General features: G+C 52.3%; 1 protein-coding gene across 3 annotated transcripts in view; it reads left to right on the top strand.

Moving 5' to 3' along the window:
* OSBP2 (oxysterol binding protein 2) overlaps positions 1 to 13030 on the top strand; it is a 62413-nt gene that overhangs the window by 19149 nt on the left and 30234 nt on the right. For 2 of the 3 annotated variants that reach the window (XM_415293.8, XM_040648250.2), the window contains exon 2: positions 37 to 245. In XM_415293.8, the coding sequence (XP_415293.5) occupies positions 37 to 245 (209 nt within the window). Of the gene's footprint in view, positions 1 to 36; positions 246 to 9544; positions 11127 to 13030 lie in introns of those variants that run through there. The other variant, XM_004934433.5, reaches the window with a different exon arrangement.

Raw genomic sequence — 13030 nt, 5'->3', positions numbered from 1 at the left:
ATCCTTTACGCTTCCCTGTGCTCTGTTCCCTTGCAGGACGCAGGCGGAGATGGCCCACACGTGCCGTGGGACCATCAACCTGTCAACAGCTCACATCGACACCGAGGACTCGTGCAACATTGTGCTGTCCAACGGGGGCAGGACGTACCACCTGAAGGCCAGCTCGGAAGTGGAGAGGCAGCGCTGGGTCACGGCACTGGAGCTGGCCAAGGCGAAAGCCATCCGCATGAGGAACAACCAGTCAGGTAGGGCACAGCTCCGCATGCATGCACACAGCTGGATCCTTTGGAAAACCTCCCTGTAAAACAGCTCTCCTGTGCTTATCACACTGTGCAAAAACCCAAGCAGATACTATTTCTTATGCAGTTAAAAATTGTTGACTGTTTCCCGTTGAGGCACGAAGGGTTTGAAGCAGTATTGCATGCAGCACATATCTTCCCATCTGGTTATGCAGCCTTGGTTGTGGCTGTACACTGTAGGGAGCCAGCAAAAATGAATTTACGATGCTGCTTCTGGAAGGGAGGATGTGTGTGCCTTTCTCCTGGGGCCCTGGCTGGTCAGTGTGGGTGGGGGATGTTGCAGGAGGCACCAAACCCTGCAGGGAGCAGCAGCCCTGGGAGCACTGGTTCATGGTGAAATCCCAGAGCAGCGCCTCTCCCGTTCACCCCTAGTTTAGGGTATTGCTGCAGATGAGTGATACACAAATGTAATTGTCTGTGCACATCGCCTCTCTCCCCCTCTGCACACGCTAAGCTCTGCTTTGGTATTTATTAGTGTGTATTTGGGACAACTGTGTTATGTAAAGCTGTCAAACCACCACGCGTGCTCCTCCCGGGAGTGTCGTTTTTACTGCTCTGTTGTGTAATGGATCTGATAAGCACTTAACAAACAATATTTCAGGAATATTTGAATGTTCATAACTCTTCTGGGATTCACATTTAGTTTTCTTCGACAAACGTGCCTTCAAATCACAGAAGACGAAAACTATGAGCGTATTAAAAAGGCAATCAGCCACCCCCACTGCCCTGAAATAAAGCTGCTCTGCTCTTATCTTGAATGCTGGAAGTCAGACCTCACGCAGGAGAGAGATGGAACAGCAGCAGGTGCTTACTACATTCTGCTTATAATGAAAACGTAGCTTCGTCAAACTGTGTTGGAGCAAAGAGGAGTGTGAAGTTGAGACAATGAAGTAGTGTGGAAAGGTCTGTGCTTGGGGTAGCTTTGGTCTGGTGGTGATGTAGGTCCAGGTTTGGGGCTCTGAGACATCTGCAGATGCTGCTCTGTGCATGGATAAGGTAGTCGTGAGGCTTAGCTTTCAGAATGGCTGCCAGGGAAGGGTCAGTGCACCAAGAAAAACCTCTGCTCCCTGCTGGAAGCACTGCACCAAAACCACAGCGCAGGGTGTGCTCAATGCAGCTGCGACGTGCAGCTCTTCTGAGCCAAGGCTGCATGCGTGGGGAAGGCACTTCCTAATGCTGCCAGCTTATGAAAACACACAGTCAAGAGAAAATTGGTTTGCCTGCATTTCTGGAAGGCAGCGCATTCCTGTTTCCATCCCTGGATTGATGGGATGGCTGTTCTGGATGCTGGCCGTGGAATACAGTGCAGGCAGTCTGTTTTATGGAGAGCAGCAGAATGCAGAGCATAAACAACTCAGCTTGCAGGAGAATGCCCCCAGCCCTGGGCTCATGAGGTCTGACTTCTGCATAATTAGCTGTCCCACAAGGTCATATAGAAGTTGATTAGTGCGTGAGCTGTTTCCTCATTTCCCATATTTAAGTATGCCGTGTTCCATGGCACCAATATCTACAGACTTAATTACATAAGGTATTTTGAACCCCCTGTCCTGTGATTTTGCAGCTCTGGACTGTATGTAAATACTGATGGGAATATGGCTGGAGATGTGGGCATCTCTGTGGTCCGGCCATGGCTGCAGCGAGCTCACTGGGTGTGCAGGTTGCTTGTGCTTTAGGGGGCTGAGATGGGTCTGAATCAGGATCTTGCACCCGGGGGAGGTTGGCACGTGCCTTGGTGTTCATCTCATCTCTGGTTGTTGGGCTGGGGGTGCTGGTTGTGCAATGCGGAGCCACAGTCTGTGGCTTTCAGAGGATGTTAGTGTTGTTGCCTGTGGAGTCGCATGCAGTTCTTCTGGTTTGGCTTTCCACAAAAGTACCAAATGCAGAGCCTTGCAGTCTTGGGGCTCTGGATGTACTGACTTTCTGACTTCAGCCAACTCAGGCCGTGGTCTCAGGGGAAGAGCAGCACAGTGGTGGCAGTGCTGACCTCAGGTGGCAGTGCTTGCTGTCTCACCGCGGTGCTGACCCAGCTCATGCTGGGCTCCTCTGTCACCCCAGCCAGCAGCAGAACTGCTGTAAGGGACAAAGGCCTGCTCGGTCTGGCTTGTCTGCATGAGAGGTAATGGCCTCAAGTTGTGCTGATGAGGTTCAGGTTAGATATTGGGAAAAATCTCCAAAAGAGTGGCACGGTGGCATTGGCACAGGCTGTCCATGGAAGGCTGTCCCTGAAGGTGTTCAAGGAACACAGAGATGTGGTCAGTAGGTATGGTGGGGGTGGGCTGGGGATGGACTTCATCATCTTAACAGCCCAGGTCCCCATCCAGCCTGGCCCTGGAAGGCAAATGCTCAGTGTGGGCATTTATAGTGGTTTCAGAGAACCTCCTTGTAGGGTCAGAGCAGGGCTGGTGGTCTCACTGCTGGCACACTGAGGTCCTTCAAAGTCCTTTCCTTGCATTCAAAAAGGAGCAATGTAGTAGTGTGGTGTTAATTAAAAAAAAAAAAAAAAAAAGAAAGAACTTGACCTCTTTTTGTGAAATGCTTTAAAGATGAGCCCCACTTGAGTTGCTTCTGGAAATAAAACCTGACCTGAGCGCGAGCTGGGACTCTGCACTCCCTTATGGCTGAAGGAATGGGAGCTGTGGGTGCTGCGCTGTGCCCAGGGAGCACCAGGGCTCATGGCTGTGTGCTGCTGCTGGGCCAGGGCTGCAGCTCGAGCTGCTCGGTGGGGCTGCTGTGGGCACAGGGGGCTGGGCAGACACCGGCTGCTGGGGATGGCTTTGGGGGCAGATGAAAGCTGTCTGTTCCCCCAGTGGTTTTCTTGAACTAAACACATGCAAAAGCAGTTTTAATGGGACTGTAGCTAGCTGGAGCTGTGCGTTGAGAAGAGATGCCATTTTTGCAGAACCGTTTGTTGTTTCTATTTTTAAGGAATAGAGAACCCTATACCCAAAGTGAGCGTTAGATAGGAGACGTTGCTGCTTCCTCTGCTGCATAATTGAGGGGGATCTGATTTCCTCTGTATCCAGCGCAGGGCTGAGACTATTTTGGTAACAAGGCATGAGCTGGGACGTGAGCAATGCTCACAGATGTGACACAGGAGCTCGCTGCCCTTGTCCCTCTGCTGCAGGTAGCACTGCGTGCTGGGGGGTAGGAAGCCAGCGTGGAGCTGAGCTGCTGCCATGCATTTCTTCTCCGTGGCAGTGTCCCACTTAATGCCATTAACATGGATGCATAATGTAATGTTAGGGCAGAAGGGGCTGGCTTGGGTGAGTGGCTCACGTCCAGTTCATCCAACTTGAAATGTGTGTTTCCAGTGGTATCTGTAAGACGTGTTGGTGAGGATGAGCCAGCAGAGCGTGCTTGCAACTCAAACAACTGCATCCTGGGCAGCACCAACTGAGAGGTGGCAGTGGGATGGGGGGGGGAATTGTCCCCTCTGCTCTGCCCTCGAGGGGCCCCACCATTCTGTGTGTAAACCTGATGCCTAAGGGGTACCTGGTTCAGCCCCATGGAACAGCCAATGCAGTGCTGTATGAAAGCCTGCTCATCGGCCCTGAAAATCACAGCTTTCTGTAATCACCCTCTGTCTGCATTAACGTAAGCCCCTGGATAATTCCAGCGCTCTGTTTCCCATATTGTATCACCCCTTGGATTTCTGCCCGCTCACACCCAGGCTCTCAGCAGCCTGAAGCTTTTGGGGTCACTCTGCTGCCCATACTCCTTTAAGTTCCCTTCCAAGCTAAGCAGTTCTGTGATTCTGCTGGCTTAACCAGCTGTTTTCTTAGCAAACAGGGCATGATGGAAGCAGTCTTACAGAGGCTGGTCTGCAGGTGGGGGGGGGGGAGGCTGCGGGCTCAGAGCACTGCAGAACTGCTGTCCCACCCTTGGGCTTCCAGTGGGCAGTTCTGCTGCCTCGATGTGCTGCAGCCTGCCTGTCTGCAGTGCCTTTGGGGACACCGAGCAGTTCCTCTGATTGCAGAAGCGATAACTTCAGTTTTGTTGCTGGGTGCGTTTTAGCTGCTTTGTTGTTCCCCCCCCCCCCCCCCCCACTCCACCCCCTTTCCTAACCGAGGAGTTTGTTTGCAGCAAACGTTTTGTCTTGGGAATGTGAAGCTGCAACACATCTGCAGCCCCCCCGGCTGGCTGTGAATCGCCCCTTTGTGGGGGCCCTCCCTCTCCCCCCCCAGCAGCCAGCGCCCGCACTGCTGCTCTGACTGCAGCCCCTGGGACAATCACGCTCCTTGTTGGCTGTGTGCTCCCAGCTCACTGTTTGACTGCCTGCTCCCGGCTCCCGTCGGCTCTTTGCACCAAGCCTCTCCCTTTTCCCACCCTCCTTGTGTTTCTCCATCCTCTTCCTCTGCATGGTGGTGCTTTGGGATTGCTGTCCCTCTTTCTGGGGGGGCTCTGTTCTTGGCTTTCCCACTCTTAATCACTCCTCATTGGTTTGAGCTTGGGAGTGTTTCTCTTTCCAAGTGGGATTTCTGTAAGGACCTCACAGTGGTGCTTGGCCCCCAGGGTTTCCCATGTGTGTTCTTTAGGCTGGGGGATGGCCCTGCTGCCTCTGTGTGTCTCCCTGGCAGTGCCCACAAAGGACTGATCCTGCTGGTGGTGCTGGTCTGCTGCTGGAAGTCATCATGTGTGAGCTGCAATGTCACTATCTGAGCCGTGGGACGCAGTGCTGAGCTTCCTTCTGCACATTTATCCCCTGTGAGATAAGGCTCTATTAGGCTCATTATAATCATGGAACCATTAAGGTTGGCAAAGACCACTAAGCTCCAGTGCTGCCCATTGTCCATGTCCCTCATTGCCACATTTCCATGTTCCTTGAACATCTCCAGGGACACTGACCCCACCACCTCCCAGGGCAGCCGTGTCAACACATTACTTCTCTTTCTGAGAAGAAATGTTTCCTAATATTAAGCCTGAAATAATTATTCTTGTTATCAGTACCTGATGTCAGGGTTGGGTGTGGGCTGCACTCAGAGGATGCTGGCACTGCAGCACAAAGCTTCCTGCTGGCTGTGGTTCGTAGTGGTGCCAGGTTGCTGCCGGGGCTGTCTGCAGGAGGTTTGTGTGCTTCTCCTGTCCTCTGTGCTCTCTGTGGTTTCCCTGACCGTTTGCCTTCACCACTCAAACGTGACCTTTGGGGAGAGAGCAGGGCAAGCCCTGTGGAATCAGCTGGACTTTGTTAGCTGCTGAGGTCACTGTAAGTCGCTCTGCAGCCAGAACTGCTTATCCTGCAGTGCTTCCCTGCTTGGGCAGTGGTTTCTGCACACGCTAGAGCTGCCTGACACAGAGTTTTAAGCAGCAGAGAGCAGCAGTCTGCAACATGAGGAATTGTTTAGGATTTCTGTGTATTTCACAAGCCAGGAAATCCCCCTTTTGGGGTAACTTGTGTTGAATTTGTTTTGTTGAACTTTTGTTACACTCCGTTTGCATGTCAGGAGAATTACCCCAGCAATACACTTACCTCCTTGATTTGGTGCTGATCCTTCCCCTTGTTTTGCCCGTGCATCTATTATGTCATAACGTAGTATTCTATATATATAATCTGTGAGAATCCCTTGTACCAAAGCAGCCCAGAAATTGCTTTATAGGTAGGGCCGAAGCTTGGCACTGCTGCAGGAACTCAGCAGCTCTATGTAGGGCACCTCTGCTGCTGCATCCTCATCCCTGCAGCTCTGTGCTGGAGCTGGAGGAGTTTCCTGTGCAGCTGCAGCAGCCGAAGGCAAAGGAAAAATGGGCAGAATACTGCATGTACTGTGAGTTGGTAATTCTGTAATTAGAGGAGGGGTCATTTCCCCAGCTGAGAAATGGCTGCTGCTGCTTCTTTGCCTCTGTGAAGAGTTGAGGCAGCAGTATCTGTGCATTATTGCTGGGTTTGGTCCATTGAGTGGGGACTTTCCAATGGTGGTTTGGTGCAGTGAGGTCAGAGCAGCTCGGTACAGCCCCCAGCCAGGCTTGGAGCTGGAGCTGCTGCTGACAGAGCAGGGACAGATGTGCCTATGTGCATTCCTGATTCTTCCCACCTTTGTCTGATCTTAGCATGACCTCCAGATAGCTTCTTGCCTTATCACCTGTGTCCTTTGTCCCTGCAGGTATAGATGGTCTGACTTGGCTGATGCTCTCCCAGTCTTGAGCTCAGAAACCCTGGGGAGCCAAGAGTAAAGCATATGAGCTTTTGCTGGCAATCAGAGCTCTGCTTGCTGGAGTGTGAGAGCAGCTCTGGGCCCAGTGCAGGTTGTATCCAAGATGAATTGGCCTTGCAAAGCCATCTTTGCACTCCTCCCTGCTGTGTGCCTCATCTCCTGGACACAGGCTGGGCTGTCGCTGTGGCTGCTGCAGGCTGCAGTGTGTTCCCCACTGGCTGGGCTGCAAAGCTGTGCTGCCGTGTGGGTGGCAGCAGTGGGAGGGATGAGCTGTTTCATTGCTTTGCTGTACCTGCTAATATTAGCTTGATCTGTCACTTTGCTCACTTAAAGCAGAGCTGGGAGGAAGGCAACACTGTACTGATCACTGAAATGCTGGGCTGCTGCGTAGTGCTCAGCTTCACTCTGGTTTGAGCACTCTGCTGTACCTCCAGTCCTGGTGGCTGCTGTCCCTGCCCCACAGCAGCTCATTCACACACCCATAGCCTCGTATGCTTACATTTGGCGTGTACTGAGTGCAGGCTGCATGCCTGCTTACAGCTGCCAGAGGCTGTGTCTGACGGGAAGCAAAGCAAACACGTGGTAATTCAGTGTGCTTACAGTGAGGAGCATCACATCCTTGTCAGAACTTGCATCCTTCCCTTATTTTCCACAGGGGCTGGCTGTCAGATCAGGAGCAAGCCAGCCGCAGTGGGGACATCTGCTCATGTCCTGATTTGTGTCCTTGCTGCCACCTGGTGTGGCCCATGCTGATGTATCCCAGCACGTGGCAGCTGGGCAAGGCTCAAACCAAGCAAGTGTCACCTGGAAGTGGCCTGAGCAACGTGGTGGGGATATGAGCATACCTGGCATGTGCCAAAGGGGGAGCGCTTCCAGCTCAGTGTATTTCTGGGTTATTAGCAGGCACTGAAGATTCCCAAGTGGGTTTTTTTTTTTCTTCCTGGCATAGAAAAATGCTGTTGGAGGAAAATCAATTTTTAGGTCTGAAAATAACAGCAATTCTCGCTAATTAGAAATGAGTCACTCGAGTGAACGGCTGCACGGGGGCCTCCTGCCTTGCTTTTGGCCCACCCAAGCACATCAGCTTCCGTTCCCCATCTGCAGAACAGAGAATTAGCTCGCAGCTCGAGGCTGAGGATGCAGATGCTGTGCTGGAGCCATGCGATGGTGGTAGGTTGCCCTCTCCTGGCGCATTCCCTCTGCAAACCCCACGTCCTCATCTCTTCCTTCCAGCACCAAAACCAGCCTGCTGCTGCAGGAGTTGGTAGCTTCAGCCTGTGAGTGTGTGTTTGTAGTGCTGCTCTCTGCAGGGAGAGGGTCTCCCTCTGGTGGTGAAGCTGCTCACTAGGAAATGAGCCTGCCTCCCCCCCACCTCGCTGCTGGGGCTCGGCATTAGGTCTGCAGGCTGTGCAGAGCCTGCTGCTTGGGGCAGGGCTGCTGGCAGGATCTGCCCACCCTGCTGCTGTGTGTCCCTTAAAGCTGGTGATACAGCACTGTGCTCTCAGAGCACACACAGAGGGAGTGCTTAAACAATTTCATTTAATATGATTTTTTTTTCCCCCCATTTCCTAATAGCATGCTAGCAAGTGGTCCAGCTCTGGTTTTAGCATCCCAATTTAATGTGTTTTCTGTTGTGAATAATACTGGGGGGAAAAAAGCATCAGTGGAACTGAACTGTAGCTCTGAGCTCCTATCTAAGCCTGGGTTTACCCTTCAGGTCTTCCAGATCCCAAATTGCCCACATAGATGGGTAGGTTGTGTTGGGGAAAATGGAAAGCTCTGAGTGCTGTTAGAGCTGAAGAACTTCTGACTGCTGCCAACCAGATTCGTGCTGAGTGATGCTGTCAGGAACTGCGAGCAGTCAGTGTTAGTGGTACTGTTGGCTGTGGCTCACCCCCTGTTCTGCTCTGTGTGAGCAGTTTGAGCCAGCACAGAGCTGTACCCGGAGGAGCCCAGTCTGGTCTGGATGTTGGCAGTGGTTATGAGGAATGTGAGTGGTGCCACGGGGCAGCAGAGCCGGCTGGGAACAGTGCACATCCCTGGGGCAGAGGAGGAGTGGTGCTGTCTTGCTGGGTTTGTATTTGGGTGGGTATCAAATCTGGATTTACAGCTCAGAGTTGGTGTTCTTTCCATGTTTGGGCTCCTGGTCTGTGGGTCTTCGTCTTAGGAAAGGAAGCTGTAGGAGTGTGTTAGCAGCTTTGAAGATAAGAAGTTTCCTGAATTAGTTGAATTGAGGGAACTGCCATGAGCAAAGGGACTGGAGCTCCTTGCACCATTCTAAGGAGGCATCTGTGTGAAAACAAATGCTAGAAATGCAAACATGCAGTTTTGTTTCCTGATGCTGAGATTCAGGAGCTGAGAGTGCTGGCAGTTTGCTCTGCCATTCAGAGCTGTGTCACACCTGTGTTTTCTTGTTTGCACTGCCGTGCGTGGGCCGAATGAAAAGCAGAACCACTATTTGCATGGAAATGACCCATTTTGGGGCGTTGCTGATGGTTTCATTCCACTCAGTGAGTGATGGTCCACCCACCCCACTATGCTTACTGCCCACATCCCTCAGTGCCACATCTCCCGTTCTGGAACGCCTCCAGGGATGGTGACCCACTCCCTGGGCAGCCTTCGCCAATGCATCACTGCTCTTTTGGAGAAGAAATTGTTCCTAATGTCCAACCTGAATGCCCACTGCAGTCCTGCTGCCTTCTGTGTGGGGGCTGAGGGGGTTCCATGGCTCCATCCTTGCAGCTCTGTCCTGTTGGTGTGGCTGTGGGGGGGTCAGATCACCCCAGCACTGGGTGCAGAGCTGAGGGCCTCCTTGCTTTCAGCTGCTTTTAAGAATAAGTAAAATTTGGAAAGCTTGGAGAATTTTCTTCATTGCAGTAAGGTGACATTTCTGACAGATGGGAGCAAAGGGTCTGAAAAGAGAAAATAATTATTTTTTGTTATTTTGGAATGGAAAGGGAAGGAATCACAAAGGTGTGATTCAAACACACCAAAGGTTTTTATGCAGGAGGAAGACAACCAGTTCTCTGTGGAGTCTGCAGGGGGCAGAGGCAGCCCTGGTGGTGTGCAGCACAAAGTCCTTGGGCTGGGGAATGGCCCTGCCTGGGCAGAGAGCGTGTCCTGGGCAGCCAACCCATGGCAGGGGTTGGGGGGCTGTAAGGACCCTTCCAACCCAACCGTTCTATGATCCTTAAGGATCCTTCCAACCCAAACCGTTCTGATTCATTCTGTGATTCTATGACACGGGGTGTTTCCCAGGTACGCCTCGCTGGGCCTCAGGATGTGACTTTTGCTCAGTTACTTGTTTGTGAACGAAAGGAATTGAATTTAGGGATAAGTCAATATTTTATCAGGGAGCTTCAGACTGGTTTTCCATGCACTGAGGGGAGCCGTTCTGCAGCTGTGACTTCTGTGCTTGCAGGAGGCCTGTGGCAGCTGGCAGAAGGGGTCAGAGCTGGTTGTAAGGCTTCAGTGATGCTAGGGTTATGGAGAGCAGCTTCTCTGTGTGTCTGTGATCCTCCCTTAAAGTATTCTGCAGTAGCTGTGTAACTGAACTGTGCTGGGGTCACTGCAGGAGCCAGGGCTGCACGTGTTAAATCCCAGCCGGGCTTTCCCCTCTCCACACATCACTTGTGTTTTTCCTCTTGAAAAATGGTTGTTCTTACCCAGAGCAGAGGTATGTCTGCACTGCACAGGCATTTTCTCCAGAATTTGCCTTATTCCCACCTAGATTGCCTTGAAAAATCTGAGCATCCCTTTTGATATGTATATACAGAAGGTGGAATACAACCCGTGCTCTGTTGCTATCCATATACAGGCATTAGGAGGAGCTGGAGGAGAGCACTCAGGGCGCAGTGCTGCTCCCTGTGCCAATGTGAACGCTCACATCAATGTGTCTTCATTTTGCCTTGTTCCCTGGGACTGATAAAACCTGAAGGGCTGGGAAACCCCATCCTGCAGTGCTGGGGGGTGAGCCAGCAGCCATCAGTGCGTGTGTGTGCATGGCGGAGGTTCCTTTAGGAGCTGTTGGCTGCGGCGAAACGGAGCTGCGTGAGTGAAATGTGTGATGAAGCTTCTTACCAAAAATGAAGGAATTCTGGTGTATATTTTAAGTGGGAGTCCTAAAAATAACCTCCAGCAGCATTTAAAGGGACCGGCTTCCAAACAGCATCCTCTTTGCCGGACTGCATCCCTTTGGTTTTAGCATCCCTTTGGCTTCAGCATCCCTTTGGGTTTCGGGCTGCATCCCTTCTAGCCCATAGCTCACTGTTTTTGAGATGACTGTGCCGAATCCTGCCCTTTAGTTGCCTGGGTCTGCGTGTTTCCCCCTTTATGGGGGCAGCACATCTCTTCCCGGCACAGATGGAGTTAATTAAGGGCTGCTGCCTGCTGGAGCAAGCAGTGGTGCATGCCGGGCTGTGGGGCTGCCGAGCCCGGTGCCATAGTGCCCTGCTATCAGCATGGCGTGAGACACGGGACTGCCTGCTCCCTAAGGACATCTGCTGAATAAGGACATTCTTTTCCTGTGCATCTTTTTCTCTCCATCCTAAAGCCAACGGCCATGCAGCTCTCAGCCTCCGCCAGCGCGGCCCCGCGGTGGGCATGAAGGGCAGGGGCTGCTGGGAGGCAGGATCCGTCCGCTCCTTCTGCAACTCCGCCTGCCTCAATAAGTTCCCCAAGGGTCAGTGCCCGGTGGGGAGGGCTGGAGGGATGTGCATGGGGACAGGGGCTGCACGAGTGCTGGGCTGGGGCTGGCAGCGTGCCTGGAAGTGGCTGCTGGGATCGCGTGCTGTGCTCTGGCTGTGTTCTGCCTTCTGGCTGTATCAGGTGTTGGAACAACGGGGTACTGCGCCCAGTGCCGCGCTGAGATCTGCTAGGAGGGGTACGTTGTGCATTTCTAGCATCGAAGGATTGATTTGTTCATCGTGGGGAATTAAATCTGTTCAAATCTGGTGTTTGATCTTGGCAAACCGGGTAGGTTTTTGTTCTAGGAAAAAGTACTTTCTCATTCAGACATCATGAGAGCGTGTGTGTGTGTGTGTGTGTGTGTGTGTGTGTCAGTGTCAGTGCATGGGGAAGCTCAGGATGCCCAGCTGTCCTCTGGGAAGCGTTTCCCTGCTGAGCTGTGCTTGCCATCCCTTGTTGCTGCTGGGGTTATTCCAGGCATTTCCCACCAGGAGCGCTGTGAGGGCAGTGGGTTCCCCAGAGCTCTGCTGGGGTTGGTGCTGGGATGCATCCCACTGCCAGCCATGTGCTGGAAGGGCTCACATCCACTCAATGCTTTCCTGGGATGCTGCCGTATGTCCAAGGATGGGGAGGCACTGCACCTGCAGAAATCTTCAGGACCTGCCTTGCTGTTGTCTTTGGTGTGGGATTCATTGCCTAACTCTTGGTGAGGTGGTGCTGTGGCAGATAGAGGAGTTTAAACCTGATCTGGTGACCCAGGGCTTCCTTTGGGGCCAGGAGACAACAGAGCACCCTGGAGAACCCTCTGCTTCCTCCTGAAATAGGAGCTGGCATCACAGATTGGACTGTAGGGAGCTGTGGGGACTTTCCATTCCTGCTGCTGTAGGGCAGACGAGGTGTCAGCACGTCCTTACACCCACAGGTGGTTAAACTTGCTTCTCCCCCATGGCAAACACCAGGAGCACTTCATTTTTATCAACCTATGATGGGAAATCATCACTGCATGGGAATCAGCCTCTGCATGGAGATGGCCACCTTGCTCCCATGCAGCGGCTCACCAGGAGTTATTTTATCCAGATGCAATTTCCTTCCCCAGAGAAAAGCAGAGATACAAATAGGTCAAATCAAAATTCCAGCTGTCGTGGATTTGCAGCGTGCTTCGGGCAGATGATGAAAAATAGCTTTTAAATCAAATCCAGATTGTCCCCTACCCTTTGGTTTTTGCAGCCGGATGCCGTGAGGTCGCAGTGGCACACACGTGGTTTATGCAGGTTGGCTTCAGCAAGGAGTGTGAGATGTGAGCTGAACCCCCCAGCTGGGAAAACACTGCCTTTAAAATCCATTCACTGTGCAGCAAGGGAGTCCCTGGTAAGCACGTTCTGCTTGGAAAACACAGTGCTTGTTCCCCAAGTGAAAATATTTCCCAAGGATGCCCTACTTTTTATTTAATTATGTTATAGTAGCTGTTTTCTACGAAAATAAAGGCATTACATCTGTTTATCTCACCAAAAAGGCACCATCTGAGGTACACTTAACGTGCTGATGGCTGTAGTGAGAGATGAGCCCAGCCTCCTGGCTGGCACGTAGTTTAGTTTGGGATCCCAGTGCTCTTCATGGCAGGATCCCGCTTCCAGCTGCAGCAGGAATGACCCTGCCAGGTCCTTTTGGAGCAGTGGTGACCCTGCTCTGTGACAGCAGCAGAGGACACCTGTTGTTAGCAATGGATGAGAACATGGATAGTTATCTGCTGATGGAAGTGGATCCTGGGAGCTGCCTGCATGCTGCTGGTGGGGCTCAGCACACACTGGCTGGGACATGCAGTGAATGCATGAGGAGGGGCACTGCCATAGCTGCACAGCAGTTCTTATTTGTTCTGAGGGGGCTTCGTGCTGCCACTTA

The sequence above is a fragment of the Gallus gallus genome, chromosome 15 (genome assembly GCF_016699485.2).
Source record: "Gallus gallus isolate bGalGal1 chromosome 15, bGalGal1.mat.broiler.GRCg7b, whole genome shotgun sequence".
Classification (NCBI taxonomy): domain Eukaryota; kingdom Metazoa; phylum Chordata; class Aves; order Galliformes; family Phasianidae; genus Gallus; species Gallus gallus.
Note: the sequence above shows the minus strand (reverse complement) of the source record. Positions and strands in the feature narration are given on the sequence as shown.